Here is a 26,379-nt window from a genome sequence, read left to right as displayed (position 1 = left end):
TTTTGTAAGTATATCACAAAAAAACCACCACTTATTTTAAAAACAACATATGAAACATATCAAACAACACTTATTAGGCTTATTTAGTCCAATCTTTTGAAACTCGTTTAACTAAGTAGCAACTCAAACATACGGTTGCCAAGATTAAAAATTCGTCTATATTGAACGACTATTGGAAGTACATACAAAATTTCCAGTTAACTGTCAACAAATGATTTCGTTATTTATTCGTATTTCGTGTAGTCATTCTTTGTAACAAATAAGTTACATTTTCTATTTATTATTTTACTGTTAAAAGGAATAAAAATTCATATTTTATTCACAATTATGTAAAAAAATAAATATGTTATACTTATCAATAATTCCAAAGAATTATTATTTATTTTCGAAATTTTAACTTTAAATTTTACTACGTGTTTTTTATATATAAGCCTAATAAAGTTTCCATTTTGTCCAGAGTTGCCATTGAGGTAGTGTTTATTTTATTTTTTCTTTTGCAACATGCTTACAAAAGAAAAGGCTTATTGTAATTAATAACGAATAATAATAATTTATTCACCTTTTTATAATATTATGCAGGTTAATTTTAAGTACTACCGTGTAAACGCAGATAATTTATTCAAATATCAAGGATTTTATGAGAATTTTAGGATGGCAACATGTCTGCGTATAGCAAGTGTGGCAACGCCCACTGAAAATAACTAAACAATTGTGTAGAACTAATAACTTTCATTACAAGTGTAATTTGAAGTAATCTAGATTAAAAAAATTTAATTTCAATTTGTACACTAAAATAGTGTAAAACATGATAATCAATAATTCTAAGTAAAAATGAATCGGTAAGAACGGATTTTAGTGAATATTTACTATCCAAAATTTTCTCCAATATTTACCTGTAAATTTGTGGCACTATGGAGATTACGCACTGTATTTTATACAATAAGAATACTGCATTTGAACGTTTAAAAATCGATGAATCTTGTGCGCAAATGCCGGTAACAACTTGGTATACCACACCCGTTTTAGTTCAGTTAGAGTAAATTATGAATTTTTATATTGATATATATGGTGTAAGTAATTTAGTGTTGATGAAAGATAAATGTGTTGACAAGTCTTCTTTTGATTAACAAACAGTTCTGTTAATGAAGCGAAAAGTATTATCGATCGTAGTCATTATGCTGAAAGGACTCTTTGAAAAATAATAAATTTCATTCCAAGAAAATTATGTTTACAATGAGAAATCGTTAGTAATTTGTTATTATTTGTATATTATATGTGAATAGTTATAAGTATTTCAAATCGGTTAATGTAAAAGTGTTTTTTTGTTTTATTTTATACCTGACGGTAAATTCTAGTAATGATTGGTGTAGAAAATTTCACCCTTAAATTCTAATATTAATTGTAATTTTATTTTTAATTATTAATTAGATATAAACAGGTGTATATATGCTTGGTTACGTATTTCTCGAAATAGTTATAAAAATCTATTCCTAATAACAATATTGCCTAGTCTAAAAGATATAAGGAAATATATATGCTCCTAAAAACTGTTATTAGTGAGAAAAAATGTCATACCTAAAATATCCTCTATATGTTAAATTGTTAAATTTTTATAGTAGGGCAACAGACTAGACTTATTATGTTCACAGAGTTATGGTCCATTAAAACTGTTTTTCCTATTAATATATTATATAAAATATATATATATATATTACATAAAATATATATTTATCTATTAAATATAAATCCATTTATAAATTTCAATTTATTTTGCCAACATTCAGCGTCTTTTCTGATCATTTATATTTAAATTAATATTTTAATTAGTATTAATTATTATTCATAAGCACATATGTAACATTAAAATTATATGTATAACATGCTATAATGTAATATTTGTTTCGTTTTTAGTCTTCGTTTTATATAAAAAAAAATAAATAAACATTTTTATTTAAAAATTATAGTAATGATGTGAACTATGACATATATGGACAAAGTGTTAATATTGGACATAATGTTTCAACATTATCACCTAAGACTGACGAAGTTGCAAATGTATTAACTAATAATCGATCACAACGTCCAACCACATCTAAAGACATTAAAAGTGATTATTATCAAGCAAAAGAATATAGATCGGATTATTCAGATATGCAGTTCGATCTTAAACATAATGAAGAACCTATTATGGATGTTTCATCGATGCCCATTGGGCTAGGGTGAGTAATTTTCGGCACAATAATTTAGCACATTTCTTTAATCTTACACATATTTTTCAGTTCTAAATTTCTTTATAATAAAATAAGCACTTCTCAGCAACAGTCCATGGACAATGCAGCTTGCGTAAATGATGGTGCCGAAATGCCCTCTAAATATGCAACACTTAGAGAGTATGAAAACTATCCAAATGAATATCCAATGTCATCCATATATATTTCGAAAGCGCCGGTAGGACGAGGTCTACAGTGTACTTATCAGCCAGATCACACTACTTTAATCAATTCACAGGCGCAGATAACTGCTTCCTCTCAGGATTTAAATGTCACGGGCTTACCAGATCTTTCAACCGGACCAACGGTACGCTATATACGGGCTCAACAGTACGACGAAATGTCTGAATATGAATTGACTGCAGGTTCGACTTGTCCTATAGAATCGAATTATGCTGAGAATACAGCAGCTGCATATGGTTATGTGTCTGATGCAAATTATGGGATAACCAATGTTAATGTTAATAATATATCATACTCGCCGAGACCACTTTTATTTAATGATAATCCAAATTCTGAAGCATCAATGGGATTAGATCCTAATTCGCGATCCTTCGAAACTCAACTCGAATTCCAAAAAAAGTTATCTCAATTAACAATTAATCCCATTGAAATCGTTTCTCAAACAGAATCACAATATCGAAGAGATGTTGTTAAAGGAGATATGCTAGAAGGATCAGAAAATGATATTGGATCTACAATGAGATGGAGGGATCCCAATTTATCTGAAGTTATTAGCTTTCTGAACAATCCAAACAATTCAATTAAAGCTAATGCAGCTGCTTATTTACAACATTTATGTTATATGGACGACCCAAACAAACAAAGAACACGAACACTAGGTGGCATACCTCCATTGGTACGACTGTTATCATATGAAATTCCAGAAATTCATAAGTAAGTATTAAATAAATATTGGAAAAACATACGCATTATCTACTTTTTTTTTTCTACGCAAATCTATGCTAACCCATTTTTATAGAATTTTGTTCTGCTTTTTAATAAAAAATATTTTTTACAATAATAAACCAATAATAAAAAAAAGATCTGACGAGTGATTAACAGATTTGAAATAAAAATAAGCAACTACAAAAATAACTTTCAACTCATTGAACTTGTGTTTTTAAATAAAGCTGCAGTTTATAAGCTCGTGGTAATATAAAAAGTATGGCAAGTGGTTTGTTAGTGTCGCTTACAAATAAAGTGACAAGCTACTTGGAACTTGAGCATTGAAAGTATGTGCAGCTTGGCTACTTGTGAAAAAAACATGATTAGTCATCGTTTCTAAACTGACATGCATGAGTTCTAAGAGCGTGAAACTTGCAGTCCAAACATATTATATACGGACTAAAAACTAATTAAAAAATTCAAATATTTCCAAACATCACTGATGATCAGTATTTAGCAATACTTGAAACAGCGTTGCATGATCAGCCAAATTTCAATAGGTTAATTAAAATGTTTGTTGTTTCTTCATTACTGTTCGAACCTTTCTAACTCATATTGCGTCGTAAGACGCGTCACATTTGACAAAAAAAATTTAACATTTAACTAATTTATATTTAGAAAAAAATGAACTTTAATGCGAAACTATTAATTAATTATTTTTTTAATATTTTTAGAAATGCTTGTGGTGCTTTACGCAATTTATCTTATGGAAGACAAAATGATGAAAATAAACGTGCAATTAAAAATGCTGGTGGCATTCCAGCTCTTATTAATCTATTATGTAAAACACAGGAATCAGAAGTGAAAGAATTAGTTACTGGTGTACTGTGGAATATGTCGTCATGTGAAGACATTAAACGTACCATAATTGATGATGGTTTAGTAGTATTTGTTAATAATATAATAAAGCCTCATTCGGGTTGGGATCCTGTATGTCCAGGGGAAACATGCTATTCAACCGTATTTCGTAATGCTTCTGGAGTTATTCGGAACGTTAGCTCAGCTGGAAAATATGCCAGAACAATGTTGCGAGATACTGAGCCTTTAGTCGAGTGCTTATTATATGTTTTAAAGACAGCTATTCAAAAAAATAATATTGGCAACAAAACTGTTGAAAATTGTGTTTGTATATTACGCAATTTATCATATCGATGTCAGGAAGTCGAAGATCCGAATTATGACAAGCAACCAACGATAATGTCTAGTCGGGACGCACAACCATCTACTTCAAAAGGTAAGTTTAAATGTTGAGTATGTACATCGCATTAAAAAATTTATTGGTTTATTTTTATTGTTTTTTTTACGTTAAAGATATATTTATTGATTTCTATGATTATTTAAAGCATCATAACTCGGTGTTACCCAATGCTTCCTTTATCGCATATTATTTCATTTTAGAATGTTAGAAATTCATTGTTCAAGTTTTTATAATATAATAAATTCTCTGTACTGCAGAATTTTCTTCAGTCATTTCTGGTTCATAATCTATTCTAATTAAGATCTTTCTAGTTGTGAGGCTGGATATAAATTATTTCTTCTATAAAATATGTTTCATTTTCTATTATAGATTATAACAGTTCATTTACCTGCTAAGTAAAATTTTTTTAGGGCATAAGTTTACCCTTGATTGAGATAACGTTTCTTTCTAGCTTTCCTTACTTATAGTATTGTACCTGTTCGAATGATTTAACGACATTTGGATGTCTCTGTGCAGACGAATGGCTCCCAATCTCTATAAGAATTCTCGATTCTAACCTTAACCTTTTGCTTTCATATCCTTTATTTCCCATTTTCGTTATTTTTGACATTATTGCGTTTATTATCGCGTTTCCTGCTATTGCTGGACTTATGTTCAAAACTTTTTTTAGTGGAGCAATATACTCCACTTTTCATTTATATTAATACGTGTCTTTAGTTATTTAAAAACTTTTTGTGAATTTTTTAGATGAACTAATTTTTAAGTTTTAAATGTACACTTATAAAAATTATCAGCGTTTCGAAAATTTTTGATTTTTTCACCCTAATGGGATCTTATACTCAGTAGAATCATTTACAGTAGAACAACCCAAAAAAAAAACTGACTTAAAAAAAATAATTAAGTTGTTGCAGAAGTTTTGTTGTTTTTAATTTGATTATTGGTATTCGCTGCCTCAGCACGAACGGTACTCTATGGTGATCAGAATCATAATTCGTTCCTGCTTATGTAGTCGCTATTGGGTGTGGCGAATAGCACTTAGTTGACGAACTCAACGAATAGCATCGAGACACTTCTGTCATTTCATACATATCCAGTATCCTCTTCTAGCTCAATTGATATCAGAATATAACCACGTTATAACGTTGACACGTTATAGACGATATCATGAAATATCGTCTATATCGCATTATGTAACGCACATAAAATCCTAAATCCGTTCGGTTTCTTTGTATTGATCCTTGGTAACTCATATTTTAATCCCAACTATCTACAATCCACTCTCACTCCCAAATAATATTTTCTCTTCTCACACAACTAGTACCCATCCACATCTTTCCCCAGTATTTGGCATGTGATTCATTTCATGTTATGTGTTTTACAAATCCCAGCGAGTAACAACAACAACAACAACATAATTTGTTCTCCTATATCGGCTAACTGGAATTTTTCAAGATTGTTGGTGTATTTGTTAAATTGAAAACACCAAACAATCATTAATGTAATGATTACATTATTTTCATTACCTTAGTTGACATTTTCATTTTCTCTTTTAATGAATTAATATTGCAATACTGAAACTGTTTATCATTTAGTGTAGTTAATTTAAACTAAATAAAAGTAATATGTTTTGATAATGTAATATATACATAAAATATATTTATAATGTAGGAGATAATCTTGGATGTTTTGGTACAAGTAAAAAGAAAAAAGAAGCTGCTCAAAGCGAACAACAATTAGAAAATATTTATTCATCAAGTGCTTCAAAGAATCAGCCTGGAGGAATACTGCCAAAAAGATACGAACAATTATGGCAACCAGAAGTTGTCCAATATTATTTAGCTTTATTACAAAGTTGTTCAAATCCTGAAACTTTAGAAGCAGCTGCTGGTGCTATACAAAATCTTGCAGCTTGTTTCTGGCAACCAAGCGTTGATATACGTGCCACAGTGCGTAAGGAAAAAGGTTTACCTATTTTAGTTGAATTATTACGTATGGAAGTTGACAGAGTCGTGTGCGCTGTCGCTACAGCGCTACGCAATCTTGCAATTGATCAACGTAATAAAGAATTGATTGGTAAATATGCAATGCAGGATTTGGTACAAAAGCTCCCATCTGGTAATCCTCAACATGATCATAATACTTCTGATGATACAATTTGTGCAGTATTGGCCACAATTAATGAAGTCATCAAAAGAAATCCAGAATTTTCACGCTCTTTGCTAGATGCTGGTGGCGTTGAACGGCTTCTAAATATAACCAAGCAAAGACAAAAGTATACAGCTTGTGTACTGAAATTCGCAAGTCAAGTATTATTCACCATGTGGCAGCATCACGAATTGCGAGATGTATACAAGAAAAATGGATGGAAAGAACAGGATTTCGTTACCAAATCATTTGCAACTCACAACTTTTCACCAAATTCACCCAATAATGTTAACAACACTTTAAATCGGCCAATGGCTTCACAGGGTCGCACTAAGTATGAAGATAAAACAATACAGCGTGTACCAAATAACTCAAGGAGTAATGGTGGTGTTGCAATATCAAACGACTTTTCTGTATTACGACGAATGGTAAGTTGTTTTTTTGTTTAGTTTTCATTTAATAATATGACTCAATTAATTAGTAACCTTTTCCAACTTAAAGACTGATGAAGTATCTTCGAATGGACTCAGAGATGAAGCTTATCAAATCGATGCCCAAAACCCATCAATGGCAATGTATATACCAATTGTTGACTGTGGACGAAACCATTCCAATTAATCACGTTATTCACAATATCTTTTAAATGCTTTGCATATTTTAATAAAATTGATCAACAAATTTAAAGAATTGTACAAATTGAGTTACATACACACATTTCGTTTCCATCAAAGTGCAGAAAGTTTCATGTAATTTAATAAACTAAGGATTATAAATATTTATATACTTATTTATATACATACATACATATATATAAATTTAATTTTTCTTTTAACTAATTATAAAAAATTTCATAAAGTAATTGTCTTTAACAAAGATTTTATTATTTCATTAATATTATGTGCTTTAATTTCTAAAACATAATACATATTTCAAAATATGTTATCATTTAAAATTTCAATCCCTATTATATAATTGTGGTATTCGCGGTTTCAGGTAACGAATGCAGTGACCGAATAATACAGTAGTAGTACAAAGTGACAGCAACAAACTAAATTTCTAATATATGTTCAGTCAAACTTCCACAACTCGAACTAAAATGAGTGCAACAGGGTTTTAGAGAGCAAATTACATGCGATTCTGTTTCCATAACTCGAACTTTTATTGCACGAATTTCTCCATAACTCGAATCAAAATATTACCAATAGGATCAAAATATCACGTGTCAATAGGAATATGGAAAAATGCATTCTATAAGTCGAATTTTTGTTTTAAGTAGGAATCCATTTTGGTGTTAGGGCAAGTCCATTTTTTCAAATCAAATGTTTAATTTTTTTCTTATGTAGCTTCTTTGTGCAAATGCCAGTCGCTGGCAGCATGGTTTAAAGTGAATAGAATAACTTCCAATGCTTCTATTAACGATTATATTGAGCTTGACAATGAAATTTGTACTTCAAGCTTTTCTACAAATGACGATATTAATAAGCATTATAGTTCTGAATTTGTAGATCCGATTCTAAGCGGAACGGAAAGTAATGATGAGGTGGATGAAATTGTTCATTAGCCTTCCAAGAATGAAGTAGAAGACTCATTCAAAATTCTGAATTTTTATAAATCCCAAACCCTAATTTCTGAATAATTTACTTTACTATAATTTTTATGCTATGGCTATGTTTGACTGCAAATAAATAAATATCTTAAAATGTAATTCTAGTATTTTTCAAAAATAAAAAATAATTCTCTAACTCGAAGTCTCCATAAGTCTAACCTTTTCTTGGCAAAATGATACTTCGAGTTATATAAAATTGACTGCATTTTGTTGCTGCTGTTGTGTAATGTTACTATATTACTCCGTAACCGCGATCTCGGTACTCAATATCGTTAATATCACTAATATAAACGCACTAATAATAATGATGATGGTAGAAATTAGGATAGAAGGTAGCTAGGTAGAAATTGTGCCAGGTATAAGGTTTGGTCTACTTAGACCTGTTGACTTATTTCGTTACCATATTATTCTTGGAAGATTTTAATCCATGAATTAAAGCGAAGAATAACGGAAATAAACTTTCAAAAGTACCAGACTTTAATGTTAATTTTTTCTTGCCGAGAGTGGGTTCGATCAGTAATCAAGAAACAACAACAAAAATTTTATTTAATTTATTGAAATTTGGCTGACTATACAACGCTGTTTCGAGTATTGTCAAGACTTATCATCAGTGGTCTTTGGAAATATTGAACTGCAAGTGCCAGGCTTAGAACTCGTGTCTGTCAAATTAGAAGCAATGACTAATCGTATTTTTTCACAAGTAGGCAAGACTGCACAAACTTTCAATGTCAACGTTTTTTGTCACTTATTTTTATTTTTTAAGTGACAGTAACCAAAGTACTTGCCGCGATTTAAATTAGAACGAGTACATAAACTACTGCTTTATTTGAAAACACAAGTTCAACGAATTGAAAGTTAATTTTTGTAGTTACCTATTTGTTTCAAAAATATTTATTAATGATAATAATTTATTGTTAATCAAAAATTTTTGAACAAAATTGATTGTAAGTTTTCGTATTTGTTAGCTGTGACTTGCCGTCTTTTCTGGTGGAGCTGTTTTAAATTAGACTACTCTAACGTGACAACACTTTTGTCTGTTTTTTGTAAAAGCAGACATCGTAATTTAAAAAATATTTTAGTTTCTTCAAAATTCAATATCAGTAAAACTATAATCTTTTAAAAGAAAGATGTTCAAAATAACCGATATCTTATGGTTCGGAATTTTCGGGTAACTTTCAATTTATTAATACATTCAGCAGGGAAGTCAAAATTTATATCTTATGCAGTAAACGAAAACAAAAAGTACAGTATCGTAGTGTACTACTCCCATATCCGAAACACATCAAACAATTTTTAAAGTTTGCGTCCGCGAACACAAAGTTTATTTTTAGAGTTTGTGTTCTTTTCCCAAAGGTAATGCTCTTTGTAACGATCTTTTCACGAAGGTAGTTCTGATTTTAGTGACCTTTTCCCGAAAGTAGTGGTTAAAATATTATATCTGTGTAATTCATCCCCTATGTGTTTTTACACAAACAAAATACATGCAATGCAAATGCAAACAAAATTTTTTTTTCTTCTTATACAAAGGAAGCAACAACAATGCACATTAAAAACGTTTCCAAATCGTTTTGTACGCCGAACGCTAAAAAAACCACTATCTTCGGGAAAAGATCACTAAAATAAGCACTACCTTCGTGAAAAGATCGTTATAAAGAGTATTACCTCATTACCTTCGGCATTACACAAACTCTAAAAATACTTCAATTGTTTCGGACTTTTTTAATGTATTTTTCGTTTAGTGTTTTTCATCAAAGATGACAAACAGTACACTATGTTTTGTACTTAAGTGTTTGTTTTCGTTCACTGATCCTATGTCACGATCGGTCTATTGCAGAATAAATGGTGTCTGCCTTCATTCGTATATGACCGAGCTCAAGTATCTTTTGTTAGATTGTTACTTCATATGTAGTTGATACTTTAAGCAATGGATTACTCCTTAGGTAATTTCGATTTTGATAATAGACAATTATTTTTTTTTTTTTTGTTGGAATCATTTTATTTGATATTCAGTGAAATTTTATTTTTAAATAAATAAACTTCTGCTTTTTAATTAATGATATCATAAAAAATCAAATTGTGGATCTATAGCTTAGAGGCTATAGAGATAATAATATCGAGATGGGAAGGAGTAAAGAAGAAGGTACAGATAAGGAAGTTGAATCTAACACGTCAACGTAAAAGACCATGAATCAATAGGATTCAAATTTGTATTTACATATTTGAAAGAAATTACGGGCGTCATGTGGAATATAGCAGTTGGAGCACACATTGGAAACATATATATTTATTAGTGAAAAGTAAGAATTTAGTACGTAGCTAAATGCTGACTTGAATAGGGTACGTAAACTACTTGATGCACGAGGAAGAGATGCCTTTCATCTCTAAAGACATTGCTCGGAATCTATTTAAAACCTCGGAATCATGTAGAAATGTAGACATTGAAAATTATCACCTGCGGGAAGCTCAAATTCAATAAAAGACGTTCTTTGTATAAGATTGTTGCAAATCCAACGTTTTATTGAATCAGGGATAGATGTTTGGTATAAGTCGGTGGACAATCTAATAAACCGAATAGAAGAATGTGCCAAACCAATACTGTGCACTCATAAAACCACTTTTGATTAAAAACAGTGTTATTTGAAAAGTGATTTTGAACGGAGCTTTGGGTGGTACTATGACAATTTTTCAAATCATGTTACCAGCACAGTTTTTATAGTCCAGCATATATTCTTTTACCATGGACCAAAATAGTGATATAGTATGGTTGCGTGATTTTTCAAAGAAGAGATAAAGTTTGTAATTGGTAAGCACTATGCAAAGAATCTGCACGCTCTATGTTCTCCTGAGATTTCACATCATTTCCTAAAAGTGAAAAAGTGAAAAAGCGTTGCTTTTTATTTTACATGAAAATTCCAGTTTCGGCAAATAAACCCATTTGGGAATTGCACTCACTTACCAAAATAATGTGCTTTTAATTGTTAAAAATATCAACATTGAGCTCATTGACTTATTAATGGAAAGATACCAATCATTTCGCATCTATGCTGTTGAGGAAGCCTATATGGTGCACCTTCCTATGAAAGTATGGAACACCAATGTACACACTTCAACGGGACGAATGGCATCGTCCCATACACACTTCCTATTCTACAGCCTGACTCCTCTTCTAGGTTCTACTACTCTCTTTTAATCAAGTAGCCTTTTATAAATCAAGGTCCGAACATTTTTTTTGATTATAAATAAAAAAAGTAGCGTATTAATAGCTATTAAATATGAAACATATAATTTGGAAATCCATAGTAATTTTGAAAAAAAAAATTGCATGCGTGATTGCTGTTATCTCTTCAGACAGTATTCCGCATAGTACTGGGTTATGAGTTATAGTACTTATAACTCATACTTATATAGGTTATAGTACTGGATTCTTAATGCTCCAAGAAATTTTTTAAGATTGAAAATGTTTATTTCAAGTTTTCGAATTTTTATTTTAGCTATTTCAAGCTTAACGGCATTTAATTCGTCATTTAGTATTCCACTTCTTTTATTTCACACTTTATGTATATTTTGACATGCCTGAGAATTGAATATTGTTCAATTGAAATAAGTACCGATTTATGAGAAACGAAACATATTAAGAATCAACAATTCAAATACAACAACAACGATGTTGTCTTATGTATTATAGAAGTTTGTTTGTACAAAATACATTTGAGTGCAATAAAATTAACAATTTTTACAAGTAAGTTCTTGAAAATTATTGATTTGTAACAAACATGAATATTTGTGGAAAGAGTAAGTTAACAAAACCTAAGTCCACTTAGTAATGAAAACATTTTTAACGTCTAATTACTAATTATTTTAGTAATTTAGATTGTTGTAGATTTTTACAAAATATGCTATTCAGTGTCAATGAACTTTTTGCTATTTTTTTTTGTTTCAAAACATAAATGCTTAAGTTGAATTGATTTTTATTTAAAAAGAATAATAATTGAATATAAACCAAATTAAACAATATATTAAAACAATATAAAATATGTAAAATAATATAAAATATATAAAAATATATCATTTAAAGAAAATCATTAACTTCTTTATAATTAAAATCAAATTTAATATAAAAAATGTGGATGTAAAAACATTTTTATTTTAATATTTATAACATATATAGGTATAAATTTTAATATAATGCTATATTATATATATTTTAGTTCTGGAATTCTTTATATAGAAATTAAGAAAACCTTTGCATATATTTCGCTTTCACTTAATATTCGAACCAAATTAAGAAATAGGTTTTATAAATATATAGATATAATATATTAAATAAAATTATTTTAATTTCTTTATATATTTAAAAAATAATTTTTTATATATAAATTATTTTTTATAATTTTTTTAAATATATTATTTTTTATCAAAATGTTAAGGAAAAAAAATTATTATAACCAAAATTTTGTGAGGGAAATTAGCAAAAAAAATCTTTATATGCTTTATATGAAAAGAATTATATATTTAGTGTATATATATGTAGTTTTTATTTTTCTTATTATTATTACTATTTTCATTATAATGAATCATATCAGTGTCAAGTGAAATAACGTAAAAAGATACATGTCTCTTATACTCTCAAAAAGTATATTAAAAATTAAATAATTGATTTTTAAAGTTAAAATTTTGTGTATAAAATGACAACGTTATCAAAAAATGTTTGTGAGCTTAATAATATTTAATTTTTCTTTTAACAAAATAAATTATATAAAGAACATAATTGTTTTTAGCCTTTAGCACTATTATAAATCAGTAGGACGACTTAGTTTACTGGAATGAAACCATATACTAAATCTTCTTCAGTTAATATATTTTTTAACTTTTCTAATGTATTTGTAGTGTAATTTACTTCATTTAAGTTATTTATAGAATTATTACAATTTTTTAAATAATGTTTGTATACACTGTAAAAATTTTGACGTGTTTTTAAAATTAAATTAGCAAGTTGTCGATCAGTTATAAATGAAATCCAATTATCAACACACAACTGTACTTCTCTTTGACTACTTTCAGAACCCACGGAAGAGCTTATGTTTCCGGAACTGAACTTCGATGAATCTGTAGGGGAAATACATATATTTTTAATATTTTTACCGGCGATAGATTAATTACAATAATATCAAAAATAACAAAAAAGTTAAGATGTTAACTTTAGATTTTCTAAGACTTAATACAGTTCTCATAAATTTACAAAATACAATATTTTAGATTTTAATCATGACTGGAATATGACTACAATGCAAATACATCTCTGATTAGTAAAAAAATTTAATAATCAATTAAATTTTAAAAGTTTACCGAATTTGTTAAAATTATGTTAACAACTGAAATGGTTTTTCTTACAAGAACATTTAACTGAACCATCGGTTAACACAATATATCAGCTTTAATTTAAACAGATCTAAAGAAAATTACTTTCTAATTTATTAATTACTATTGAATTGTATTTTTTTAAACACATAGCTTCATTAAAATACATTTAAAATTAATGATAAAACTTAGTTTTGATCACACAGTTTGAATAACAGATATAAGATTTAATCACTCGTTTACAGTCAGAGAAAAATTCTTTAAGCGTACGCCCTAAAGGGGAGTTATTTAAAAATAAACTTCTGAATAGTATCTTAGGTATTCCACCGTATTTTTATATATCACGTAGCAGGGGGTTTTTTAAAAGTTTCAAATGAGTTTTAGCTTTGGAAACACATTGTAGCCTAATAAATTTATTTTAAAACGGAGATTTAGCTACACGGATTTATAAGATCGAGTAAGTAAAACTTGAGTATATGTACTTAATAAGTAGTATATAATAGTATATGTGTGAAGAGTATAGAAAGTATTAATTAAAAAATTCCAATGTATAACTAAGGATATAATATATAATATAATAATATATAGATAGGAAAGCATTTTTAATAAGCGGGTATCCTATATAAGCGGGAAGCATTCCAGGCATATAAAAAGAAAGATACAAGTGTTTGTCAACAAATGTCTACGTAGAATATCCAAAATATGGTGGCCTGATCGAATATCAAATAAACTGCTGCACAAAAGGGCTTTATTATTATATTTTAATAACCCTTTTAATAATTAATGATATATTTTAAAGAAATATAATAAGTGCAATAAAAAACAGTTAATATTATTAGCATAAGTTATGAACGAAATATATTTTAATTAAAAAACTATATAATTATTTATTTTTAAAGTATTTAAATAAAACTCACCTCCAAATATAGCCACAGTTATTGGTGTTACAATAGTGCAGAGACTTATGCTATTGTATAAAATTGAATTTGTTTCTTTTCCGTACAAGATCCAAGGTGAAGGTATACATGAGTTATTAGTTTTTTTTAATTCATTAAGAACTAAACTATCATAAATTATTAGCTCTTTTTTTTGCATGGATTTGAAACGTTTACAATCGAAATCATACACACATAATTTGGGGTACATTCCACCCACTAGCGCAGCCTTAACAAGTGGCCAATTGCATGACATCTGATTAATGACGTGCATACATAGTTTACCTTGATTATGTACTAAATCTGCCGAACGTAAATATGCTATTAAATTTGAACGTAATGCATTTATTTTCAACAGTAGATGTTTAGATAAAAATTCATTCTCATTATCATAATAAATATTTGCTTGTTCTTGATTAAAAGAATTTTGCCATTGTTGATATATACGCAAATAGACTAGATGATCAGAATTAACTTCCAAAACTGATGTACCCTCTAGTTCGATTAATTTTTGTAATAAAAATCCTAAGGGTCCATTTGAGCTATTGCACGAAGTCAATTTGTGCATTACAATAGAAAAACTTACTATCGTTAAAACGGGATCAAGACACTGTAAGATTATTGCATATATTAAACATTTTCCAATTTCAAAATCTGCTGGAATATCAATTAATCTACAGCTTAACCATGTAGGATCACCGTGCTCATCCAATACTCCAATTTTCTTTAAAATTTCTATGGTTTGATAAATGTGAATAAGTGGTGGAGAAACGATGAAATTTTTAAAAAACTCTGTTATTGTTTTGTTTGAAATTAACTTAATCGTTAAACATATCTTTTCTAGAGGCATTATTAGAAGTTCGTGTGAATATGATTCTGGTAATTGTTCATATAATTTAGAAGGTATCAAACGAAAACAAATACTAGGCTCTGAAATGGTGAAAAAAAATATTTATGAAAATATTTAAATTAATTCGTAGATATAAAATATATACATACCATTTGAAGATTGTACCAGTGTAGAACGAGTTTTCATAATTTCTTTTGGAGTCCAATCATAAATATAATCTTTATTGTTAGTTTCTGGATTATAGATTTCATTAAAACGACGTCCAGAATCAATTATATATTTAATTTTAAACATGAATATAATACTATCTGCAATGTCAGTTGCAATAATAATTTGCTGATCCTTGCTATTGACTATATTTCTAAGTTTATCTTCTTCCATTTCCGAATAAATTATTGATATAGTTACATTTTTCAACTCATTTTTAGATATTTTCTTTGATAAAACATAACATAACTTTAATATAAACTCGAAGTTTGGCATAAATACTAGTATATTCTCTATAAAATAAAATGAAATATTTATTTATTCAGTATGTATTGTGCTAAAATTTTTAAAAAATTAACAAAATTTTATATACAATAAGATATTATAGATATGTGGAATGTCAAAACAATATTACAAATTGGAAAAATATATTATTTAGTAGACCAATTAATTAACTGAAGGATGAAGAATAATTTTAAAAAAACTATTCAAGATATTGGTGTGGTAAAGAGGTGGCGAGAGAGACCGCTAATAAATGTAAACTACTAATTATGGAGTGCTTTACATTACGTTAGAGACAAATTTTTGAAAAACTAGATTTAATAAGTATAAGCTTTAACTGAACCCTAGAGACAGGAGTAAAAAGGTTCAGCAAAGAATGAAATTAAAATAAAATATATTATAATATTTTATATTATACTATAAGGATGAATTATATTCATCGATGTATGTCAAACAATTCTTATATTTTAATGAATAAGATTATATTTTAAGATGAATAAGATTAATAAAGAATAAGATGAATGGGACAAGTTTTACGTATAGCTGAGGATGCATCAGCTGATGACTCAGCGGTGAATGAAATTGCAGAAGTGCATGCTATTATATTATAATATTTTATATTATACTATAGAGACGAATTATTTTCATCGATTTATGCCAAAAACAATCACTAGCCTTTTATCTTAATGAATAAGATGGTTGGGACAAGTTTAATGTATAGCTGATGATGCGTATGCATAATGAATATTCTAAAATATTTATGTATAGGATGTCATTGGTAAACAAAGAAGCTAAAGTGATATTTTCGAAAAGTATTTATTGATTATGAGTATTAGATGCATAAGGAAGTTTTGATTTATACATATCTGTAATACTTTTAATAATATTAACCTATTTTAGTAAATATAAACACCTACCTTGTGACCATTTGTCTTTGGAAAGAACACAAATCAGATTTGCTACTAATTCAATATCAAGAAACGCTGCATTTCCATCATTTATGATATTATCAATGGCACAAAATTCATTGAGCAGTTTTACGCAGCTAATGTTGTTTTCCATGAATGCAATTACAATAGCATTATTTCCATATCTATCTTTAATAAATGGATCTGCTCCCAGTTGTAATAATGTGCGAAGATGCATTACTTTATTTAGTTTTGCAGCAATAAAAACTGCTGTAAAACCGTGGAAAGAGTGTTTGTAATTTATTTGCATATTTTTACCGCATAAAACATATATAAGCTTTTTGAATATTTCGTCCGTGCCAAATTGAGCATAACTATCAAGCAAACTATCATTTATATTTAATTCTTCAGCAGGAAGAGTTTCTTTATTCAGTTCATTTTTTTCTATATCAAATATAATATTATTCGAAATAATCCTACGTACACAATCTATATATGCTATGTTTGTCGCTGAATACGAATTTTCTGGTGTTATTGCTAAAGTATATTCAACATTTAAAAAAGAAGCATAATCCATATTGTTTGACGAATTAGATAGCAATAAAATCCGTAATGAATTATTATATTTTCTTGCATCTTCAATTTGCATTAACAGCATGTCCATATATGCTTTCTTTAAATGTATATCATTAAAAACAATATGCGTTATATTTTTAAATGTACTAGAGAGTTTTCGACCCATTATGACCCTCAAAAAGAAGTCTGCAGTAGTATAAATTAAGTTCGAAAGGTCGCTTATGCGATTTTGTAGGTAAACTTGGTAGCCCACAATTTGCCCCACATCTTGCCCAAAATAATTTGCAGCTTGTTCGCTTTTATGTTTTACAACAATTTCTTCGCTTTCAATGCATACAATTTTGCAGTATTCATTGTTTTGTGCGCAATTTTCTACTATATAAGCTGGTATGAATAAGGATTTCTCATAGCAGGATTCGCTTTGTATTAATACTATATTATAATGCAATAACACATGAAGTATTTGACGACGATATTTATTCATATCCAACTTGTTAGAATTATGAAAATATTCTGGATTTAATTTGCTTTGTTGTACATAAATGTTCCTGGAACACAATGGCAGACTATGAGGGATTGCATTCAGAATTACCTTCCCAAACTCGAAATATTGACGAGGTGTTTGCAAACCTTTGAATTGTTGATTATGGTACAGAAAAAAAAATAATTCCTTAAAGTTTTTCTCCGTTGATTTGTATTTACATGATATGAAATGATGACAATTAGATTTGAATATATATATATTTCGTAATCCATTCGTAAGCTGAAAATTATATGTTTTCCCACCAAAAACAAGTGTACCAATTTCATTAATGGCGAACGTTTTATTAATGGCCATACAGCATTTCTTACTGTACCCAAATTTCAACAATTGTTCATTAACATAATATTTGGATAATTCAGAAAACATGTTTAATGAATTTAACACCGACTTCACAAACTATTTCACTGTATCGAAACGATCAGCGTCTATTCCTTAAACATAACCGCTAAAGGGAATTACAAAAATTTAATAAGATACACAAAAAAGATATTATTAGAGTTACCAGGTAGGCGTGAATAAGTTGGATTGTCCAGTTTTTTAAATTCTCTCTCCAGCAAAATTATAACAATAATATCAAATGCTTTTATTTAAAAACTAATCTACAAAATTAATTAATGCAGTTAGCAAATTTTCTGTCTGTATAGCTTTAAGAAAAAAATTTCGTTTACCTCTATAGCTAAAATTAATCGTCTAATACCTGTGAAAAGCAATGCAATAGATTTTACAGGTTACAGTCTACAAATGTTCATTCTAATACCCTTATTAAGTTATCTAAAGAATAAATTTTTTTCATGAACATCTAAATTAACACTTATAATAGTTCTGTTCCATAAGTTACTCGTAGTAACTTTAAGTAACACTGTGTATACACAAGTGAATTCCACCAGAAAATTTCCAAGTAAATGAGAGCAACTGAGAGAACGTAACGTCCCTGCCGAAATTTGGAAAAATGCTACAGACTTTAATCGTACATTTTATTGCAAGTAACATTTGTGTGATGTGTGAATCAGCTGTTCTGGTTTGAATTTAAATTTTTGTATTGTTTATTTGCGCGGCACTTGTCTTCTCACCAGATTTTACACAAAGCTGTTTCATGAAAATCTGTGTAAAGCACGTAATTTGTTTATAACGCTATCTGTTTATACTTTATTTGTATTTTATTTGAGTTTGACTACAAGTAGCTCGTGGAACAGACCTAATATGTAATGTCTAGCAATTAATCTGGCTATCCTAGTTCTTATAAAATAATTGAACTCTTTGAAAGGAAATTAAACAAATTTTTGTAATTACGAACATGAGCTGATAATTTTATACACAAATAAAAATTTAAAGTAGGCAATATTACACACATCACACAATTAGAGCACATTTAAATATATGTTATACAGATTTTGCTACATTTAGCATGTTATTCTATTATTATTGTATATATTTTTTTAATGATTGAAATGAAATAATAGAAGATATAACGTTAAAATTGTATATACCATGTATATAACTAATTACGCGAAATTACACTAGTTTGGAACCGTTAGTAGAGCGTCTATTAAAACTATACTGTGAAGAGTTTTGTTTATTATTTCAACTGTCAATTGTTCTTCTTTCAGTGTAAAATGATAATTTATGACAACTAAAATTACAAACAAAACTTAATTATGTTGAACATTTTCCTAGTTAGTGCGTCTGGGCACTTTTACTCTTTGATAGCTAGGTAGTTTCTGCAGAGTCCCACCCTTCCCACTGACTAATTTATGTATTCAACAAAAGTATCGTGAATATTTGAAGACTGATCTAAGATCTGCGTACCGCCCGAGCGGCTAGAAATTATTCTGAAATCAGACAGTTCTAAGTAGGGTATTTTTTGACCAGGACTATTCTATGGTCTTTCGTGTGAATTCACTATTACATATTAAGAAATGTTCAAAGTTTGTAACTTCTAATATGATATCATCGAAAATATAAGTTCTCTCTCCCTCTCTCTCTCTCTCTCTCTCTCTCTCTCTCAATAGATTATAATCTTTCTCTTCAGTTGTGCTTGACACCAATAATCGAATACGGTAAAAATTCTTCAGGCTTAAGTTGTTTGTTTATATTGTAATCACAGTTTGGCAGGATATTATTCGGGTTCTCTGGATAGAATGCAATAGTAAATGCTGTATTGACGTTGAGTCGATGACGAAATATATTTCTTAGCGGAGCATCGCTGTCCAAATAATTTAAAGTTCTTGAAATCGAAAAATTTAGTATTCATTTTATGTAATAAATGTATATATGTTTACATGACTATGTGGAAAAAAACTAATTTGTTTTACAGTAACAAACACTCACTTCTCACTTCGATTTATTGTGAACAATTGTGTATTTCTACGTATACCATATTCTTCATGAATACATTCAAATATATATTAAGCCATTTATATATAATAAGCATACATCAACAGATATTTGTCAAAACACATAGATGTTAATGTACACTTATTAATATATATTGCTTTGAATATAAATTTGTATATATTCATAAAATATGTATAAAATTTACAATCATTTTTGTACGCTATACAATTAGAGTTTTCTTGTCATATACGACTTGTTCAGGAAAGCAAGTTATTTTCTTTTGATGATTGATTTCTTTAACAATTATTTTGAAAAGATGTTATGTAAGCAAGTTTAATAGAACCGCTTCTTCTCTTTTAAGTAACGTATAAAAGTACATAGTGGCACCGGTGATAAACAATCACACTCTTTTATAGGTTTTTTATTTGTGGCGACGTTACATTCAGAGAAACTTGGCCAAGGACTGTTCACTTTTCGGCATATTGTTTTATTACGTACAACTGTGCACGACACATTAGCAGCTACGGGTTTGCAACCACATACATGCATTTTAGGATTACATCCTTTAAAAGGCTTTATACATTGCATTAATCCCAGATTATTTGGTTTTACCATATTTAAACAGCTTTTTTTGCGAGGTTTACGCGGTCGTCTTTTTGGAGGAAGGTATTGTTCTTCTGGATAATAACACATTAATTTTGGCGTTCTTTCCAGACAATCAATCCAAGTTTGTTCATATAAACGATTATGTGGATTTGACGGCCTGTAGTATAGTTCATCATACCGTGGAGGTATAGGACAGCTGTCAACACAACAATCTGGAATTTCACCCCAAACTGACCTGATCCTTCGCTTTTTAAGTTCTTTTTCATATTGCTTTCTCTGCTTAATTGCTGTGAATAGTTCGCATACTGGTTTCTTTTTTATAACAGGAACACAGTCAATTTTGACTGGCCCACAGGTGTCACAGTGACCGAATTTTCTTAAAACACTTTTAACTAAATTTTCGCCCAAATTTAGTAAATTTTTGTTTCCAAGAGTCGAAATGACTTGGCGTTGCGCAAATAACTTAGCAATCTGAAACATTTTGCCCTTTAATTATACTTTAGTGTTTGTTACTGTAAAATTTTTATGATTTTAATTTTGCATAAAAATTTTGAATTTTAAAAATAGGACTAAAATTCAAATCAAATAATCTGACTAAAAATTTTACCTGAAAATTTATAATTTCATTTATTTGTATATATTCATATTAAAAATTAGTAGTTGAAATCAAAGCTAATGAGATTGAAACTATTTGTTTCCTAATTGAAATTTATTTGAAACAAGATTTTTTGCAACATATATTTAATTTTTATAGACACCTAAACTAATTGGATAAATAATGGAAACCATAATATTTGATCTCATTTAACACATTTGGAGAAAATAGAGTCCAAAGGCAATTCATCAACTACCAAACACTATTAAAAACAATATGTTTTATACTATTTGTGGATTTATGGTAAATTTGCACTATACTTGCTCAAAAATGCAGAAATAGGAATGTCAGCATCAGAATGCTAATGCCGCTTAGACAGATCCATTTTTTTGCATACTATATGTTAGTAAATATACTCTGGATAGCTTTACGCTTCAACAAGACTTTAATACATATTATACAAGTATTGTCAAAGATTTCATCGAGTTATTAAAGCAACTGTTGAATGACTATATTGTCTCCAGGAATGAATCAGTGGTGTTACTTTCTAATTTTTGTGATTTATCGCCAGTAAAGCATTTTACTGCGCCATTTGTGATCAAATCGCAGTCAATTTATTTTATTACAATTTGAAATGTTGCAGGTCTTTAAAACACGCTAAAAAAGCCTAATTTGTATCCATTGTATGGACTTAAACGCTATTAACCGGCTTATTTTATTCAGAAATGATGTTAAACCGAAATCAGTTGCATATTAATCGTAGGTTGTTATTCCAAGATATACTTATTAAAAGTAAAAAACCAATAACATAATTTTAAAAATACTAGCACTTTATGTTAGCTTTATGTATAAATATGGATAAATATTATATTATAGTATATTTTATATTACATATATTTTATATATAATATATTGTATTTATATTATATATTATATATTACATATTATATATTATATTATATTATATTATGAATCATGGCGTACACAGGTAGGGGCAGGGTAGGAGGCGCTCGCCCTTCCCCCTAGATTTCAAAATGTTATTATTGTTTTGAATAAAAATTTAATACTGTTTACAAGAAAAGTTTAAAATTTGTCTTTTTTGTGAACAGGCAACGTGTTAACGACAAACATCACACATCACGTATTTGATGTTGACGTAATTTCTTATAATAATCACTGTTTATGTCTTGTCAAAATAATGGTATTTATACTAAGATTTTGTCATAATACTATATAATAAATTGTTAACATACAACTGAGTATATGATAGTGTTTCTTGTATTAATTGTTATGTTGTCTATTTCTGATAGTGTCTGTTGCTTTAAAATAGAAACACAAATTGAATATTTTATTAATCTTCTTACTTAGTCAAATTTTGAAAAACACTTAAATCCCATTAAACAATTTTTATTCGCAGACAAAATTCGAAAAAATAAATATTTGCAAGCGAACACAAAAGTCTTGCCAAAGTCTAGTCAGCATAGACAGTTTCTACTAGACATCGAGTTATAATACTGCCGATATGTTTTATCCCAGAGATTTAAACTCACTCATAGTTAGGAAGTGGATGTTATCTAATTTTCTGTAACTAAATTATTTATTTACTTAAAAGATTTTCATAAGTTCTGTTTTGAAATTTAATTTTCTAATCAAAACTCTAATATAAATATAGATACTAGTATGTATTTTAAAATAAAAATCCATGTTCTGCGTTCAGTACGTGATATAATTAAGCAATTTTTATTTTTCCGATTTATCGCTAAATCCATTGGTCTCATAATGCTGATTACTAATATATATAATATATTTTATATATTCTTCGACGTTTCGTTCATTCTGTATGAAGTATTTTGAACTACTTCATTCTGTTTATAATAGTGTAAAAGGTATGAAAATGCAAAACTTGTAGTTGCTACTATTAAATTCGAGAAAGGTGTACTATACTAGATAACATTTTTCATTACTTCACTCTTTAATGAAGTTCTCTTATTTTACACGATCTATTATGGCAAATTTTTTCCAATTTATTCTTGGCAGCATATGTATTGTAAAATAATCTATTTGCCATGGTTATTTTGATCTAATTGTCGCCCTATACGTGACAATATAAAACATTAAGTACTTTTAATGTACCAATGTAAACTTTTCAATATAAACAATATATTTGGTAAGTTTTAAATCAGGGCAGTTATAGACTGTCATAGTCATATTTTGATGACAAGTCTTTACAATCTCTTTATTATGAAAGAACCCAAAATAAGTATATAATGAAAATGTTGATGCTCGGATATAGTCGCATATCTAACTTAGCATAAATATCGGAGATTACATGAAGCTTCCTTTCGGTTTCCATTAAATCAAAGAATTGATGTTAGTTAAGTAAATTACTAGATATGCTACAAAGTGATATTGCATTATTAGCACTTAAAATAACAAATAAAAATTATTTTTGAACTGATATATGTATCGTACATCTAGATTTACTCTTCTTTAAGGACCTATGTAGTGGCTACTTAAAAATTAACTAGAGTGATCTGGAAGTTAAAAACATGTTTCCACTTCTAAATCATCTACGAACAAATTTAGAAAATCAACACTTTTTTTCAGACAAAACCAACTTTTCTTTCACTACATTATAAGGACACTAGTATTATGTATAGTAAATGTTTTAGAATTCTTCTATGTGTGAAGAATATTGTATTGAACCATTTTATCGTTCCTACCCTATCATAAGTTTAGCTACTGCAATTTAGCAATCTCTCACGCAGAAAGACTTAAAACTACTTATATATTTTTTATTACTATGCTGTTAAAAGTTTGCGAAAATATATTTGAATTTAACATAATAATTAAAACAATTAAGCTTTAAGCAACAAAAATTATTTGTGCTTATTTTTGCACTTTATCACGTGCCACTAAACACAAGAACAGTCATATGGTTTTATACTTTTATTATCTTTAATTTAAAAATAGTTGCAGTTTATATGTGATCTATGACATATAAAAGTTGGAAAGTTGTTGTTTACAAGTCTACCAAAAATACAATATTTTTATTATATTATATTATATTATATTATTATTATTATCCAGTGAGACTTTCAATTAGACAACTTTTAATTAATTGAGTTATTAGTTTATATGAAAACGCATCGAACTATCAAACTAAATAAAGAAATGTTGAAAATATTCCTTTTTGAAATTTATATAATTTATTATATATTTAATATGATTTCGAAATTAATTAATAAATTATAGTAGAAAGAATGAATAATATATCTTTGTATTATACCAGTCATAGCCTAAAAAATATTGGAACAGACACTGTCAAAGCTTAATATTTCTAATTAGTTTTAGAGCATGTATTACTAGGCTACTTAGATTAGATTGGATTTAAAAACGGTTTGGGAACTTGTCATCACATCATTGCATCCTTTAAGGATTATTGTAACATACCCACTTTAGTTCCATAGACGAGGAGTACTTAGAAAAGCCACTATGTCCTTTGGAGAAATATCGCCTAATTCCATTACAAGTGGATAGGCAGTTGATATATACCGAAGTCTGAGTCCGGCGAAACTAACGCAGTGACACGGAATATGTTCTGCTGTTTCCTCCTTTTCGCAACAAAATCTGCAGCTATCGTCTCTTGTAATACCTAAATTCGATCGATGCTTTTTTACTGGGTGACTTACTTTTACATTAAGACCGAAAAGTTTTCGGAAATTCTCATTTAAAATTCGCGCGCTGTATATTTTTCGATATTTTAAGTTTATGTAGTTTGGCAGCACTGTCCTTAATTACTATGCCAAAAATGAGCGCGATCTGTCAGACAGTTCGTTTACGGCAGCTGTTGAAACCAGTTCACCTCAGTAGGGCGTTGCGAAAAAAACAATGGAAAAAAATATTGAACAAAGAGTTTGCATCAAATTTTGTGTTTCGAACGAAATTTCGTGTGCAGAATCGTTGCGAATGCTACAAAAGGCTTATGGGGAATCAGTTTTATCGAAAACTCAAGTTTATGAGTGGTACAAAGCCTTCCAGGACGGTCGTACGACCGTCGAAGACATTTCGCAACGCACTACTGAGGTGAACTGGTTTCAACAGCTGCCGTAAACGAACTGTCTGACAGATCGAGCTCATTTTTGGCATAGTAATTAAGGACAGTGCTGCCAAACTACATAAACTTAAAATATCGAAAAATATACAGCGCGCGAATTTTAAATGAGAATTTCCGAAAACTTTTCAGTCTTAATGTATATATCCCCATGAAAAGGGGAAAGTCAAAATAGTTTTTATTTTAAGAATGATTCTTGGCAAAATCGAATAATCACAATTTATTAGTGATCTATAAGTCTGTTAAACCTTCCTAAATGCAGTAGATTAATTAAATAACATCCTAAATAATATTCTAAGTTTGTTAAATAAGTGCCAATTGGTATTCATTAAGCGAAAAGAAAATGCATGAATGCATTTTGTGTTTTTACAGTTTAATATCAACAATAACAACTGCAGAAATATTTTTAACACTATATTAAAGCAAATTCTACTCTAATACTATCAGAATTTTAGCATTGCGTGAACAATTTAAATTTATTTTTTTCATGTTTCGATTCAAGAAATGTATTGGCCTGAATAGCACTTTTCTTTCAAAATCAGTAAATATGTTTTATGCAGCACAAACAGCACAAACTTTTTAAATGATGAAGTAACAAAAATATGCACTTGGTAATTAAAAGAATTAGCCCCAATTTCACAATCGTAATTTAAGTGTTGTTTAAATCAACTTTGCTGATTGAATTTATACTTAAGTCAGTTTTAATATATTACCTAAACATATTTAAGTCAGTTTTATTTAAAACATAGTAGATATTGTTTAATAAGTCGGTATGACTGATAATTACATAGAAAATAATTTGACGGTGTGTACAAATACAATGAGAGTAAACAAAAAACACAATTATTTATTATTTAAACGCTATTAAATGTATTGTTCTGTTTCAAAAAATAATTCTATATA

At 28.6% G+C, this 26,379-nt stretch overlaps 3 protein-coding genes across 6 annotated transcripts; 1 reads left to right on the top strand and 2 right to left on the bottom strand.

The window, feature by feature from the left end:
- Positions 1 to 436: 436 nt before the first annotated feature.
- On the top strand, positions 437 to 7,239 carry LOC119678531 (catenin delta-2). 4 transcript variants are annotated; one of them, XM_038090400.1, is made up of 6 exons: positions 437 to 470; positions 1,965 to 2,219; positions 2,280 to 3,167; positions 3,893 to 4,452; positions 6,085 to 6,989; positions 7,063 to 7,239. In XM_038090400.1, exons 2-6 carry the CDS (start codon positions 2,152 to 2,154, stop codon positions 7,177 to 7,179), a joined length of 2,538 nt encoding a protein of 845 aa, XP_037946328.1. In that variant the 5' UTR covers positions 437 to 470; positions 1,965 to 2,151; the 3' UTR covers positions 7,180 to 7,239. The 4 variants fall into 4 exon arrangements, with proteins under 4 accessions (XP_037946328.1, XP_037946325.1, XP_037946327.1 ...); XM_038090397.1 differs by lacking the exon at positions 437 to 470 and adding an exon at positions 709 to 839; XM_038090399.1 differs by lacking the exon at positions 437 to 470 and adding an exon at positions 882 to 1,006 and having other exon boundaries at positions 7,043 to 7,155.
- A 5,855-nt stretch (positions 7,240 to 13,094) lies between these two features.
- LOC119685853 (benign gonial cell neoplasm protein-like) lies at positions 13,095 to 18,260 on the bottom strand (the record flags this gene model as incomplete). Its single annotated transcript, XM_038100249.1, has 4 exons — positions 16,717 to 18,260; positions 15,460 to 15,810; positions 14,443 to 15,390; positions 13,095 to 13,273 (listed from the first exon to the last, which is right to left on the bottom strand). Coding segments are annotated over exons 1-4 (2,955 nt in total), but the record flags the coding sequence as incomplete, so codon positions are not given.
- A 2,096-nt stretch (positions 18,261 to 20,356) lies between these two features.
- On the bottom strand, positions 20,357 to 21,324 carry LOC119683224. The gene has a single exon (XM_038096857.1). The coding sequence runs from the start codon at positions 21,245 to 21,247 to the stop codon at positions 20,495 to 20,497; it is 753 nt and encodes a 250-aa protein (XP_037952785.1). The 5' UTR covers positions 21,248 to 21,324; the 3' UTR covers positions 20,357 to 20,494.
- Positions 21,325 to 26,379: the final 5,055 nt, after the last annotated feature.

Source organism: Teleopsis dalmanni, chromosome 2, assembly GCF_002237135.1.
Source record: "Teleopsis dalmanni isolate 2A chromosome 2, ASM223713v2, whole genome shotgun sequence".
In the NCBI taxonomy this organism is placed as follows: Eukaryota; Metazoa; Arthropoda; class Insecta; order Diptera; family Diopsidae; genus Teleopsis; species Teleopsis dalmanni.
The sequence above is the reverse complement of the archived record's forward strand: the minus strand, read 5'-3'. Positions and strand labels throughout refer to the sequence as shown.

Bases quoted from the DNA above. Each gene is read 5' to 3' on its own strand.
- LOC119678531 (XM_038090396.1), top strand. From the start codon at position 912: ATGGAGATTACGCACTGTATTTTATACAATAAGAATACTGCATTTGAA. The intron at 1,007-1,964 runs GTATACCACACC...TAAAAATTATAG, and splicing joins CAAATGCCGGTAACAACTTG to TAATGATGTGAACTATGACA. The intron at 6,990-7,062 runs GTAAGTTGTTTT...TCCAACTTAAAG, and splicing joins TTTCTGTATTACGACGAATG to ACTGATGAAGTATCTTCGAA.
- LOC119683224 (XM_038096857.1), bottom strand. From the start codon at position 21,247: ATGTTTCAGATTGCTAAGTTATTTGCGCAACGCCAAGTCATTTCGACT.